The sequence below is a fragment of the Xyrauchen texanus genome, chromosome 15 (assembly GCF_025860055.1).
Source record: "Xyrauchen texanus isolate HMW12.3.18 chromosome 15, RBS_HiC_50CHRs, whole genome shotgun sequence".
In the NCBI taxonomy this organism is placed as follows: Eukaryota; Metazoa; Chordata; class Actinopteri; order Cypriniformes; family Catostomidae; genus Xyrauchen; species Xyrauchen texanus.
Window position 1 is genome coordinate 18,466,476 of NC_068290.1, and position 15,702 is coordinate 18,482,177.

Genomic DNA, 15,702 nt, shown 5'->3' on the forward strand with positions numbered 1-15,702 from the left:
GCCTAATACAAAAGTTATAAACACGTGCATCTCATCAGTTTGTAAGGGAATTAAGCATCTCGGGTGGTTTAAGAAGTGTAATATCTGGGCTATTTATTAAATATGTAAATAAAGTCTAAATAAATTCTAAATTACCAAATCAGTAATTTTTATTATCCATGTTTTTTTGACAGCTTTCCAGGTTACAGTCACCCAGCCAACGGCAAGACAGACAGGAATAAAAGCATATGTATCTATGGAGGGCAGAATTAGCTTGTATGTCCCAACATGGTGTTGTTGTGATGAAATGTCAATGAGAAAACACTGAAATCAGATTTGCAAAATAAACCGCTTTATTTTTATTTGAGATAAATTTTCGATTTGAAATCGAAATCTAGTCTGTAAACAACACATTTAAGAACAACCGAAATTTAAGGAGTGGTAAAACATGGATGGTAATATGGGTGAGATGTCTGTACACAGTCAGGACAGCCGAGCCATGCTGCACTCTCGGGATATCACGGCTGCCTTCCCTCGTCCTTCTCTGGGGGGCCCTTCCATGGGCCTGGAGTCAGAACACCAGAGCCCTGGGTATGACCACAGCATGGCAACACTGGGGTACAGTAGGGATGTACCAACAAGCTGTGGCAGCACATACACCACATTGACACCTCTTCAGCCCTTTGATGACAAATTCCATCACCATCATCACCACCCCTGCCTGCCTGTCAGCAACGTCATCGGTAGCTTTACTCTAATGCGAGACGATCGAGGTCTGGGGGGAAACTACTACACTTCGTACGGAAAAGACTTTGGTATAGGACAGGGTCTGTCTTCTCCGCTGGGCAGTGCAGGATTGGAGACTGCCATGCATGGCTATGGTAGTCTAGGAAGTCAGAATGGACACACTAGCCAGATGCTTCCAGGTGGCCATGAAGTCCATATGGGCAGCAATGGGGGTAACATCTGTCGAACAGTGGCAGACTTTGGGAGGGAGATGTCACCACCCTCTCTGGGGGGCGAGCATGGGGTCAGCCACCAGCTAAACAAAATGGATGCCCATCAGCACACTCCCACGTACCACCCCCATATATACAACCAGAGTTATCAGCACCATCTCCCCAGCCAACAGGCCACCAAGCTGGGGGAACACACCTCTTCCTCCCCATCCTCTTCTGGTTCCAGCCTGGGAAGAGATGGCATGCTAACTGGTTCCCAGAACAGCGGAGCAGGAGAGGAGATCAACACCAAAGATGTGGCACAGAGAATCATCACAGAACTAAAGAGATACAGCATCCCACAGGCCATTTTCGCTGAGAGGGTTCTGTGCAGGTCTCAGGGCACTCTGTCAGACCTGCTCAGGAACCCCAAACCTTGGGGGAAACTCAAGTCTGGCCGAGAGACCTTTAAGAGGATGTCCCGCTGGCTACAGGAGCCAGAGTTTCAGAGGATGGCCTCATTGCGTCTGGAAGGTAAAAATCCTTTTGCCTGTTGCAAAACAGATTGACAAATCTCTATTAAATTACCTCTACTCCATTTGGGGCACAGTTGATAAAGTGGAACTTCATCTATATTATTAACCATACATAGAGCATGTTTTTCATTTGAGTTGGTCTGTAAGTCACAATACATTAACAGTATCTTTAACCAACATTTGCTAAACATGAAATAATATTACTGTATGGTAAAATTGTAAATTAAATGACTTGTTGTAATAATGCTAAATGAACAATGTTAAGTCAAATATTTCACTGCATACCCAATGTATCACTCAGTGTTACAATGTTTTGATATTAACAAGGCTGAAACAGCAACTGTTGTCTAAAGCTCACAAAGAGATCCAGAGAAAAAAGTAACATGAGAATCGACAAAGGTGGGGGGTGCTAGTGATGCAGGGATGGGGCGGTTTTCAAAATGTCGGCTGGCGTGCTGCAGCAGCCACTGAGGATTGTGGGTTGGGATACAAACGCAGACATTTAGGTTCTCCAAAATCTTTCTGAATCCCAAGCGATCAGTCACCGAAGCATGAAATACGTTTCAGAATGGATTATTATGCTTGCATTACCACTACAGATATTGATTGATGACCACTGTGCCCTTAGTCATTGGGGTGTTCCATGCAATGAAATACATGGAATCAATCAATACAGGGAATCAATCAATTAAAGCCCAGTTGGCCTGAGTGCTGCTGTGTGTTTTGTTTTTTTGCGGTATTTACTATATATTTACTATAACACTATTATGGAAATTTTGGTGATTGGCACTAAATGTTCATTAAGGATTAAGTGTTATTTTGCAACTATGTTAACACTGATTTTATATTCTGTCTTTAAAAAGTTGTCATTTTATTGTAGTTCTGGGCTTTGATTATTATTTATAATATATATACATATTTAAACTTTTTAATTTATATCTCTTAACCACAAATTCCAAGATTGTCTGCTATATCTGTCTGAAAAAAATACTTGACATTTTTTTAGGCTTTTCTCATGGTTTCTAGCCAAAACACACAAAAGCACAAGTGGACACCTCTCTATTTCCCTATATAACCCACTTTCCATGAGTGTTGACTTTTCTCACCATGTCCTTTGTTTAATTACTAGCTAGTATTGATTTCCTTGGGAAAGCAACACAGAAGGCTCCTGCACACACCTCCTGTGAAAAAGACGGTGTGAGCAAACATTAGAATGCATGCATCTACACGCCTCTCCTCTCTCGGAGACAACAGGAGTTCAGTTTAAAGACACATTTAATGATTATACAGCCTAATGCAGATATATATAAATGCTTGATATATATATATATATATATATATATATATATATATATATATATATATATATATATATATATATATATATATGTATATATCAAGCATTTATAAAAAGTACATAAATCCTTTTTAAATCTTAAAATTTTCATTGTGGTTATTTGGAAACTGAAATGATTCATGCACATTGCAAGCAGGCACTGAGATCACACTGCATTTGTTGCACTATAAATGCAGTTTTTATATTTTATTTTATTGGCTGAATTTATTGACTACACCAGAATTTGATTATTATCCGGCATTATAAATCTTAATATTTGGACTAAATTGAATCCTGTTTTCCCTGAATATTTTGTGTCCATCTTCTTCTGCCTTTCTTTCTCTAACTCAGTTTTTCTTCACCTATTATGTGTGGATGTGTTCTGAGGGTGCTTTTGCAAACTGGCTGAGCTTTGATTGGGAGAAAGAGAGAGAGAGAGATGAACAGAGAGAAATTCAGTTGTAGGACAGGGTAGAGATCATTACTCTAAACCTCAGCACTCGGACAGCATGGGGATTTCACACACAATCACTGAAGCCTAAAGCTCTTGTCTTAAAGAATCAGAGAGATGAACTGGCCTAAAAACCAGAGACTCTTTCAATTGTGCTGTTACATTTAGTATAATGAGCAGCTGCACACAATAAAATGTGAATATTTTTCCCCCATGATTTTTTTGCCCAAACTATTTTTTCAATAAAAACTGCATAGTTAAGTTTTGCTTTTTCCCCTACCGCCTGCAGAGACTAAATATTAGCGTTGTTTGCCTAATATAAGCTCTGTTTTCATCCAGCACAAAAGGGGTTAAACCTACTATAGGTCAAGGAGTCTGAGCAGCACAGATTTAATCAATAATTTCTATCAGCCCCTGGCCGAAAAAAAAAAAAATCAGCAGGGGGTGGAGTAGGCAGGGAGCAGTGCTTGGGGAGAGGGGGGTGATAGGCAATTGGGGGGTGGGGGTGGTTTATGAAAAAGGCTTTCAATCACGTTTCAGCTACATAAGACAAGTGGCATACGTCATGATTAGGGCCTGCTCCCACGATCATAAGAACTCTATGGGGGGATGTTTATGTTTGTTAGTGTGGCGCAGAGCACTGGATTTATAGCATGGTCATTCCTACCTTTTACACATGATTACAACATCAGGAAGCATTTAGTTAATGATCATGGTTATCCTGGTGAAAGTAGGTGGGGCGGATCGAGAGGAAGAAACAGAGTTGTTTGACTGCTTGGTATGAGATAGCAAGGTAAAATGCTGAGCATGTGGACTATGGCATTAACCTTTTACACAATTTACCTGAATAGAAACCGTGCTGCTACAGTAAAAAGGACTATGGGATGGTGCATTTTACCATCATGCATTTTGAGAACAAGTGACTCTGCTAATGTTTTTTTTTTTTCTGGTTGGTGTTATTGAGATGATTAAATTTAATAGAGTCATGGTTTGTTCATCAATGTAATTTTTTATAAATTCAGCAAGTTTACAGTCTTTTCCCTTAACCTTTAATCTTCCTTATCCTGAATTCCCTTTCATGGATCAATAAAGTACATTTGTCTATCTATCAAGTTGGCATTTGTCTAATAGAGACTCTCTTTGGTTTTCAGGCAATAATCTGGTAAACACCCAATGTGGTATTTAATTAAATAGGATATTATGTAAAAAATTACAGATGCAGGATACAGAAATGATCTGAAACTGATCTTTTTTTTGTTAGCTTGCAACCAAAATTCCGTTAATGAAACTGTCATCTATTATTTGCACATCTTTTTTTATTTCTTCTTTGCTTTATATTATTTTTAAAGACACAAGCTACATATTAAAATATCCACACTGAATTAATATTTATCTAACATGGTTTATATTTTCTGGAATTAAAAACTGTAGAGGCCATCAATGGAACACACAAATGTAGATTTAAAAGCCTAATTTATACTGCTAACATTCTCTCTCGTTCTTTGTCTATTTTTCAGCTTGTAAGCGCAAGGAACACGAGCAGTCTAAGCTGGAGCGAAACCAGGGACCCAAGCGTACTCGGCTAGTCTTTACAGACCTGCAGCGTCGCACACTTTTGGCCATTTTCAGAGAGAATCACAGACCTACCAAAGATCTGCAGATTACAATCTCCCAGCAGCTGGGCCTTGAGCTATCCACCGTAAGCAACTTCTTCATGAACGCTCGCCGGAGAAATGTAAACCGGTGGACCGAAGAGGGCCGACCATCCTCCACTGGCTCATCGGGGTCCAGTACCGTCTCTCCTGCTGTGACCTGCTCCACGGCATGAAAGGAAAACTAAGCGTTTTCTCTCTGGGCAGGTTTACCTGTAGCTAAGAGAGTTTGAGATTTTTAATCAAGGGTGTTTTTATATAGAAATCAAAAGCATATGAAACCAAAGATGAAGTCTTTACAAGGGTGATGTCCAGAGTTGTCTAGACGAGACAGGATTTGATTGTAGTTTTAGTGATTATTTTAGCTTTGATTGCAAAGTACGATAGCCCAACACATCAGGGCTCATGAAATCATTCACAAAGCAACTTATTGAGTCTCTGTGGATGGTTACGAAAAGGTAGCAAACAGATATTGAATCGGTTTGTGTATTATTTTATTATCTGCTTCACAATTTAAAATCAGTGCAAGGTCTAAACGGTTCTGATTTTTCTGACGGTGACGGATGGAAAGACTGCGTGAAAAATAAACAATTATGACCAAAGAAACAAAGGATGAAAATGAAACTGTCCAAGTTTTTGTTTTTTGTGGGGAAAAAGTACTGGACAAAGAAACTGCAGCTTAAACCAAAATACGAACACATTTTTCAAAAGCTTTTTTCTTTTTTATACTCAAAGTTGAAATCTTGTGCTGAAATTACAGACAGCCAGGCCATGTCTCATAGTCCATTTGTCGAAAAAGGAATCTACTTTGGGACAACTACAGTCTCAGCACTGGATGAAATCACGTCCTCTCAAACAGTGAGGTTGAACTGAAGATGCAGTGGTGGGGAAGGGCAGCCGTGACACTCTTTGCAGCAGCCTTCAAACTTGGCCCGATTGATTGGAAAACCTTGTGTGATTTTCTGTTGATTAGCTGCGAAAAGGAAACCAGAAAGATATCTCCTCTGGCATCAGAAAACAGTTGATTTCACAAATGATTTATCCGATGTCACACTGAGGATGGAGATATGTTTCCACTTTTTTTATTTTTACAAATTTCCAAGCACACAAGCTGGCCGATGGCTGTTCTTCCTGGAAAGCTCAAAATCTCCTAAACTGCAATGAAGAATACCAAACACAATGTCGAAGCTTGAATTGAAACAAGAACTGAGAACCACTTTGTGTATTTATAATTATTTATGTATTTATTTCCAATATTCTAGCTATTTATTTTATTTATTTGCTATTTACCGTCAGTATTTAATTATGTGTTGTTCGTGTATGAAAATGACCCTGTCTCTGATAGAGTCCCAATACCAAAGATGAATATTTGTCCTCCCTGAATGTCTAGATTTTCTCATCTCCTGAACGCTGTGTTCTTAGTATCTCGACATCAAGGCTAGTGTTAAAACCATCCATGGTTCATACTTAACATGTGCTGCATGTTTAGACCCATTACTTCACAGCCTGACTGAACAGATCAAGACTTAACATATAGATTCTAATGTTTTCTACCAGCTGTGCATGAAAACTGCACAAACTTGGCTGTGAATGCTAGATGATTCTATATTTAGACTATTCAGTCCGGCTGAGCAATGGGTGCGAATGTTTAACTGTGATCTCCTGCACTGCAGTTCACATTTATTGTACGTCGCTTATAGGTGCTGCTCCCCAGTCTCTCGGGGTGGGCTATGTTTGGCGTCAAGGGAGAAATCGTCCCTTTTTCAATGCTCTTTCTCATTCCCCCGTGTTTAACCTTTGCAGGGCATGTAGTGAGGCCTCTTCACAGCATGCATTTGAAAGAGGGTCCTTGAAAGAGGCCATCGACTTTTGCCAACTTCAAAGAGGCTCTTTTTATCCGTGTCCTCTTGGAGGCTGGGATAGCACTCTGCACTTGGTCAGACCCATGGGGGGGCAGATCAGAGACTAGCTGCATTACCAAATCACGTCAAAAAAGGGGTGGGGTGGGAGTTTGGGGATGGAAATTAAAGTTTAATGAGCAACAATTGTAAGTGTGCTATGCACAATGCAAAGGGTGTCAGCATGCGTTTCTCAACTCTCCAGGACACACAAAGTTGTTTTGCTGGTCCTCTTTTTTTCTTAGAGATTTAATTATTTAGATAATTATAATTTCAAAAATTACAGTGGTAGATAATTATATATTACATGCAACCTGTAGTGTCTTAAAGGTTACATTTAACAACTCAAAGCCAGCACATCATGGAAGATGCTTCTGTTGTAATTTAGTCTTTGGCGCCTCCTGGTGGGCATTTTGTTCACACAGTTAGGCTATTTTTTAACTTACCCTCAGGCCACATCAACTATAATCGTTTTTCCAGTTCCCAACGTCATCGTCACCAAATTATTCGCTAATGAAGAGCGTTTTTCTGGTGGAGGAAACCCGTTCAAGTGTGGATTAAATTGACGTGGCCTGGACTCAGATAACTTTGTACAGAGGCCCAAATAAAACAGTTCTAAACGTGTTCCAGTAAATGGAACACAAGGTACAATCCAGGTTGCTGGAGTGCTTGACAAACTCTTATTAAATGAGCCATGATGAAAATTTAAACAGAATGGAACTGTGGCTATCTATTATGTTCTGGCCATGTGTAAATCTAAAATATATTTCCATTCCACTGTTCATCAAGGGGAACTTGTGTGGCCCTTTTTTCTACCCAACAGCTCGAATTTCATCTACCTCAACTGTGTGATGTGTTGTGTAGCTGAGATGTAATTGTACCAAAGATCCCATCCATTCAGGGAGTGTTTGTGAGTTTTTAAGTTTTTATAGCCAAATGTGCTGGAATCAATCCGTTAACACAATTAAAATCACAGCCCTACCTGCAGGCAGAGAGAACCATATTGTTTGTCTATGAGTGTGTGTATATGAGTGAATGGGAGAGAGAGAGAAATTACAGAACATTTTTCAGTAAAGACCAAATGGGAACGACAATCGGAGCAAGATGGGGTCTTGCTGATCTTAAGATTGCTTATCCCTTCAAAAATAGAAAAGAGGAGAGGATTGAGACCAAAATGTTAAATATGTCTGAAACGGTCTACAAATATGGTGCAGTGATTCTCTAACACTGTCATATGAACCATCCAATAGGAAAATAAAATGAGAAAACCTGAACAAATTGGTTGTTGGAACAAAAATAAAATAAAAAAATAGGCCAACATAATTCTCCCCTGGAGAGCCAGGGCACTCTGACATAGTTTATACATTTTGGTGTCTGGAGATCTACTGATTTAGATAAGCAGACTTTAAGGTAGAAAGTCTTTTTTTATTTTTTTTTTTTAAAGTTGTCACTCATCTAAAATCCCTTTCTGCTGGTGTGAACAGCTGTCATTTTATGCCATTGTCCCCTTGCGTTACCTTAAACATGTGGCTAATCAACCAAAGGTGTAAAAATCACAGCAATCTTAAATGTCAATCACAACTGTGTGCTGATTTTGAAAATAATTAATAAAATATATATACATATATCTCCTTTAATACCTCATGTGAAACTGTTTGTTGTGATGTTGCACTGAATAAAACCCCCAAGTCATTTGTAAACTTAAAAGTGTGAAAGCCTATTTCCTTTAAAGATCTAGAACAAGCAATAGAAACAGTTCTAAAATAGAATATTTATTTAGTAAGATATTTAAAAATACATCTGAAATTTAAAAATAATTTTGATTTAGAACAATAAGCTAGAAAAAAAGATTATACAAATATAATTATCTTTTGACAAGTTCAACAGTCTGTTTCAACAGGGTTTCAGTTACACATCTGGATAGCAGGCATACGAAGCAATTCCACACATGTTGTTGTGATTTCGGGCTATACGGACATAGCCACCATCTCCAAAGTAGGTGCCCCAGCTGTTAATGCCAAAGACAGATTACATCAAGCATCCATACGTCAAAATCACAACTTTGATGTTTAGTTAGTTCTGCAAGTATTTTCTATACATCATACAAGAGTTGATCAAAAACAATAAATCCACTCCTCAGGAGTAGTGTTGTCACAGTACCAAAATTTCAGTAGTCGGTACCAATACCAGTGAAATTTCACGGTACTCAACACCATTTTCGGTACAAAAAACAGGTTACTGAACAACACTTATTAACAAAGAACAAAAATATACCACTGAGCAACACTTTAAGTTAAATATTTTATTTTTGAATTATAACACTGTACAATGTATGCTTAAAGTATTTTTGAACACTTATATAAGATTTGCTTCAACTTTTACTTTAAGTTTTTACCAAGTATTAAAAAAACAAAATAAACAAGCATACAATAGAATGAATAAAAAACTAATTTCCAAACTAATGCGCAAAGTGCTCATATTAATAAAGCTGCATATTGCCAATTTTCTTCACGATAAGAAATGCACAGTGACATATATTATGATTAAATAAGTCGCGAGCCATCGCGTTATAATCTACCTGCATTAAGCATCCGCGCTCGAGGGATGAGCGTCCCCGAGGCAGAGTCTCTCTCAGACGGGTGCAGTTTCAATCTCTCCCCCTTAGATCAGGACATTCACGCAACTCATTGAAGAGGCACCGACCACACAGAGAAATGGCAGTTTCTGAGTTATAGTTATTAACATGAGCTGCTTCTGTATTATTTGAACTTTAATAAAGCTATAACACATTGAAATAACTTAATTTAAGATGCAACGCATGTTTCCTTTAAAGAGCTCCGGCTCCACTTATTCCACAACGAGAGTATTTTATTTTATTTTTTTATAATTCCCTAATATTTTGGAGTCTACATAAGATGAAGCTGTGAAAGTTTAGAGTGCATCTGGACTGTGATCTGTAATTCTTCCCAATCAGGCATGAACTGCTGTGCTGCTCTCACGCTTCATCATTACAGTTTAATGTGATTTCATGTTATCATGTTATGAGATCAAATGACTATTAGACAACGAAAAATTCTCGACAATTTTATATTTTCGACATTGTCGATAATGTCGACTAAATGTTTCAGCCCTAATGCAAATGATAATGTTTTTAAACTCACCTGCTTTATTTGCTTGAATAAATCCGGGTGTCTGTCTTTCAGGTGCTTTATTAAGTTTGATGGGTTTCCTCCTTTCGTCAGAAAATTGTGAAAGTAGCGTTTACAAATACCGTAATTTCCGGACTATTGAGCGCACCTGAATATAAGCCGCACCCACTGATTTTTAAATAAAATATTATTTTGAACATAAATAAGCCGCACCTGTCTATAAGCCGCAGGTGCCTACCGGTACATTGAAACAAATGAACTTGACTCAGGCTTTAACGAAACATGGCTTGTAACAAAAATAAATAGGCTTTAACGAAACACGGTGTGGCAGCGGGGGCGTGGTTAAGCGCCCGTCCGGGAGAGAAAAGCGGCAAGGGCGCTTACACCTGAGCTAAATTGTGTCTAATTTCAGTAAGTATGGGGAGAGCAGCATAAAAAGGCAGCAGCCACAGAGCTGAGAGAGTGACACACGTCAGTCTAGTGTTGGCACATAGAAGAATTGAGAAACTTTATAAAATTGATTGTAAACATTGCTGTGGCTATTAAAAGCCTTACCTGGAACGTCAACTTGGCACTTGAAATTAGACACCGGTGTTAGACATAATTTAGCGCAGGTGTAAGCGCCCTTACAGCTTTTCTCTCCCGGACGGGCGCTTGACCACGCCCCCGCTGCCACACACGGCTTGTAACAAAACATTTGCAGTAAACAGCAGCCTACCAAGAAAGTCATTGGTCACTATCTTCCTCGTCCTGTGCACTGAAACCACTGAAGTCATCTCCTTCGGTGTCGGAGTTGAATAGCCTCAGATTTAGTTGTCTTTTTGCACTGAGTCAATTCCTCACGCTGCTGTTTCCAACGTCTTATCATCAACTCATTAAGACCAAGCTCCCGTGCAGCAGCTCTATTTCCTTTTCCAACAGCCAGATCAATCGCCTTCAACTTGAAAGCAGCATCATATGCGTTTCTCCATGTCTTTGCCATGGTGAGGGTGACACAAATACTACCGCACTCAGAATGATGGGAAGTTTGAGCGCGCTCGATTTAATCTAAACAGTAAACAAAAAAAGTTGTTTTGACCTTAACCCGTTCGGCAATTTCATTGGTCTAATGAAAGCTTCACGCCGCCAAAAAACTGAGCACGTCACAGAATGTTTTTTTTTTTTTTTTTTTTAATATATAAAATTTGAAAGCGGGAAAAATCCATATATTAGCCGCGTCATTGTATAAGCCGCAAGGTTCAAAGCGTGGGAAAAAAGTTGCGGCTTATAGTCCGGAATTTACGGTAGGTTTTTGCTGATCTATGATGTTTCCCTTTTCATCAGCCTCAAATCCAAAGAATTTCCAAACCTGGCTTTATCCACTTTTCTTTTCGACAAGATTAAGTTGAGACTCCGCAGCAGCAGCTACTTTGCTTGTTGTGAGCGTTCGAAAGTTCCCGACTCTGATTGGGAACCGGGTAAACCTGGTACTCGGTACTCCGGTACCTTCAGAAATTCTGGTATCTTAATTTCTTTTTGTTTGAGTACCGACTTGGTACCAGAGTACCGGTATTTTTGACAACACTACTCAGGAGTTCTTGGAGTTCTTGTCCCAAAGGAAAGGTAATAAGTGATTGAGTTTACCAATTGTATTCTTACCTGTTTTTGACCAGCCAATAGTCCTGTCCATCCATTGTACCATATCCCACAGTAAGCACTGCATGGTTCACGTTTTTGGTGCAGGTTGGGTCATTGTAAACTCCTGTGTACAGTTGACAGATTTAAGGTAACATAAAAAGTTGACAACAGATGCCGCCCCCCCCCCAAAAGCCAATTAAACATGAACCTCACACTGTAGGCTGAGAATTTCAGAAATTTAGAGAGGAAGAAGAGGTTGCCATAACAGAAAAATACTACCTAAACATGTATAGAAATACCTACCACTGCGGTACAGGATAAACTGAGGGCGGGTGGCATCAATAGCCACTGAAATGGGTCCGACATTAAACAGAGCCTGCTTTAGGGCCTCCTCATCTCCCTGACGGACAAAATAGTACTTGGTGCAGTTTGCTGCGTTCTGGGTTGGATTGTATCTGCACTGCCCTTGCTGTAGGACACATTTATATATTAGATTATACATTAGACCCATAATGATAATGGATTACATTTAAAAAAACAAGCTCCATCGCCAAATATTGATGTATGTAAATCCAGCCATGTAGAACCCATTCCCTATATGCATGTTTCAAAATAACCCAGGATCACCCCTACATTTCAAGGTTAAGAGGTTTTATGCATGACCCACAATCATGCAAAGAATTCCTACACATGTTCAAAAAGGGTGCAGACCCCAATACAGCTCTCTTATAATAAAGGTTGATAGATAGAACCCCATATCAGAAGCAAAAAGAAACACCCTTACCACTCCTTCATAAGGGTAAGAGGACTCTGGGTCTATTCCCCCATTATCAATGACATACTGGAAGGCAGAGCTCATAAATCCACCATTGCAGCCCTTGTTGCCATATTTGGAGGAACAGTCCACCAGGTTTTGAGGACTGAGGTCCACCAGCTTTCCTGTGGTCTTCTTTAGCAGTCCTTCAAGAGCCCCAACAGAACTAAATGCCCAACAGGAACCACAAGCACCCTGAAAGCAGAGAGAAGTAAGAAAACTACAAAAAGAAAAAACATGAAATTAAAGGAATAATTTCAATGTACATAAGGCTGCTGATTCAGCATTCTGAAAACTTATGTCAGCATTATTACATTTTTAGCAAGTTGCAATGGCACTACGGTTACTCAAGTTTTTTCTGGTTTGCAAGTGCATAGAGGAAGCTACAGGAAAGGAAGAATAATATCCCTTAGACACAGACTACGAAAAACAAAATTAAGGAAGTGAATATATATAAAAAAAAAAAAAAGAAAGAAAAGAAACACCACATGTAATCAGTCTACATGCAACTTTTTTGCCCCTATTTGCTACATATAATTGATATTAGGGAGGATTTACAATGGAACCTCTACTAGTGTGAACATCCTTAAAATTCTAACTATACCTGCATCTTCACACTGGTAACATAGCCCTTATCTCTCCAGTCCAGAGAGTCAGGGAGAGGATCCCCAGAAGAGCCTACGATATTCGCCTTTTGCCTCTTTAGGCCAGGTGGGATACGGGTTACAGCAAATGTTCGCAGGATTTCTTCTGTCGTCTTTAAGTCAACACAGCAGAAGAAAAAAAAATTTAGACTTAGGAAAAAACTTAAATGTATAACAAAAATGATTCTTCAACTTCTGGACTATGGATATATATTTTAGACAATTTATTGTGTAGAGTTTACAGAACACCCTAATTTTTACTCACCAATCCCAATCGAATTCTCAAATTAATTGAGAAGCAACAACGTGGGGAGTATGATTTTTAGCTGCTGTGCTTAAAGTGAATAGTCAGCACAATAAAACCCTCTGCAAGAATTTTCATATCTTTAATACTTTAAATTTAGTCAATTTATGTGCCGCTGCTGTTACAGCCAAAGTGCTGCATCATCCAAACATTACAAGATGATCACTGTCAGGCATCAAATCCTCTGCTGCGTGTAATGCTCCCATATTTTAAGTGCTTTGGCAGGATTAAAGTAATTTGCTGGTTCTGTCTGAAACTGCTCAAACAAATAGTTGGGAGTACACTGATTACACTGCTAGATTTTGTGAATTTTGTGTTTACATGCAATATTTTCTTGTAGTTCTGTGCTTTCGACTGCACATTGAGGATTATCCTGAGGCTCCCAAGCTCTCGGTTCACATTGAAGCACGTAATTATGTGCTCAGGATACACATAAATGGTTTTGTAACATTCTTAATTGGAACCCCTCTTATTTCTTACTATTTTGTGCAATAAGATGTTCTAGTTATTTAGCCTTTTTAATTGTTGAATATCTGTTAATTACCATGCTGAAGTGCTGCACTTTGCTTCAGTATATCCCTTTGAAACACATCTGATTGGGTTCAAGTGACCCTAACAGAGCCCAACTATACATTATTATCCTTAACACAGACTAGTTGATTATGAAAATTAGTAGTTCGCACATGCCTAGTTCTTGTCCATTTACATGGGCACAGCTTAACTTTCACATTAACATGCTCAATTTATCAAGGAAATAAAGCAGTACTCACCATGTCACCCATTTGATTCATGCCCAAATCATAGGTATGCATGCCCATGGAGGCCTCCAGGTTGTGGAGTGTAATAAGTTGAACATTTCTCTCCCACAACTCCCTCCTGCCCAGTTCCACAACCTACAAATGGACACACCTAAATAGATAATGCAGTACATGCACTTGTTGTGTGCACCTGTGCAATCTGGTAGACTACAAGGTGTACTACACATCTCTGCATTCTACAGAAATGTATTGCAAACACTTATTTTAACATTTCATTTTAACAAGTCATGTAACATTATAATAAGGTTTGTGTTCTCACCTCACTGGAGTAAAACTTGCCATGAGTCTTCTTCCACATCTCCCAGTGCTGGTCTAGATTGGAGTTAAAATGGGCCAGTGCTGCACCACAACACACTGCAAACAGCAAGCTCCTGAACATCTTTGCCTGACAAGTGCAAAACACCATGCTGAACACACGGACATGCATTTACACATCTTATCTACCAATATATTATTAATAATGTTTTGGCAACTGGCCTAAACAGCAATCCATCTGCCACAGTATAAAGAGGAAATGACATTTCAGTGAATGGCATTTTTGAAGTGTCTACAGGTTAAGATCCTCGGCATTGAGTGAACATGTGTTCTGCCTTCAACAAAGTTGTCTTTTACATTTTTTTATTAAATGGGAGCAACAGCTTGTTCTTCAAATGTTCAAATCTCTGTAATGATCCAATGACAAGCAACATTATTTTAAGGAAACAAACTCCAAGAAACTGAAGCGAAATTAACAGGAATAGACCAGGAAGTTAACATGTTGTAGAACTAGTTTTTTGAAATCCATGCAAATAACTACTAAACTAAACTGAACTGAACTGAAAGGCACAGAACTGAACTTCCCTGAAAAGTCTGTCTCAAGGGTTGCCACCCGTCCCGTAACGAATCAATAGGCCTAAATAAGATAAAGGAGACAAATAATCGAAAAGATACAAATAAATATATGTTTAACAAAAATTAGATTTTTTTTGTAAGTCATAGGTCAGGAAAATTCTAATTTTAGCATATAAGAAAGGGAATACAATGTTTATTAATAACGCATATTAACTCGACGCCTTTATAGCTAATAAAATGTGGAGGATGCGGTTAGGTGCCGTGATCCACCCATCTCTCCTCATTTAAGTGTCCCTTATTTTAAAAATCCAAAAGTGGCAATCCTAGCCTCAAGTCACTGCACAAAGTATTAAGCATAAGGGTAAAAACACAGTAGTAAGCAGATGGATACGGAAAGCAACATAGCAAATTTAAAATCACGTAAATGGTGCCACACAAGAGAATAACAGATGAGCCGAATTAAGGAAGCAACCGAAATTAAACCAACACGGCTTAATCGACTCCACCTGATCCCTCACCCCTTTACACAATTAAAATATTTCTTCATTTTTTTCAGTAACAGATAAAACATGTGAACGTGAAGGGCAAGAAATGTCTCCTTGTTCAAATGTTGTTAGTCTCACCTGTGCACTCTTGTTAAACTGCACTTCTCGTCACTTGGAGAGGATGTGAATGTCGGTGAGTTCCTAGTTGCTTTATTTTGTTCCATCACGTGTTAATCTCTGCCTATTGTCA

The 15,702-nt window shown here is 38.9% G+C and overlaps 2 protein-coding genes across 2 annotated transcripts; one reads left to right on the top strand and one right to left on the bottom strand.

The window, feature by feature from the left end:
- The first annotated feature begins 427 nt into the window (after nucleotides 1-427).
- onecutl (one cut domain, family member, like) lies at nucleotides 428-5,186 on the top strand. The gene is made up of 2 exons (XM_052144040.1): nucleotides 428-1,451; nucleotides 4,758-5,186. Exons 1-2 carry the CDS (start codon nucleotides 428-430, stop codon nucleotides 5,066-5,068), a joined length of 1,335 nt encoding a protein of 444 aa, XP_052000000.1. The 3' UTR covers nucleotides 5,069-5,186.
- Nucleotides 5,187-7,936: 2,750 nt separating this feature from the next.
- On the bottom strand, nucleotides 7,937-15,678 carry LOC127655947 (cathepsin S-like). Its single transcript, XM_052144045.1, has 8 exons — nucleotides 15,591-15,678; nucleotides 14,396-14,521; nucleotides 14,089-14,211; nucleotides 12,975-13,127; nucleotides 12,341-12,565; nucleotides 11,860-12,025; nucleotides 11,578-11,680; nucleotides 7,937-8,798 (listed from the first exon to the last, which is right to left on the bottom strand). Exons 2-8 carry the CDS (start codon nucleotides 14,513-14,515, stop codon nucleotides 8,699-8,701), a joined length of 990 nt encoding a protein of 329 aa, XP_052000005.1. The 5' UTR covers nucleotides 14,516-14,521; nucleotides 15,591-15,678; the 3' UTR covers nucleotides 7,937-8,698.
- Between the last annotated feature and the right edge of the window lie 24 nt (nucleotides 15,679-15,702).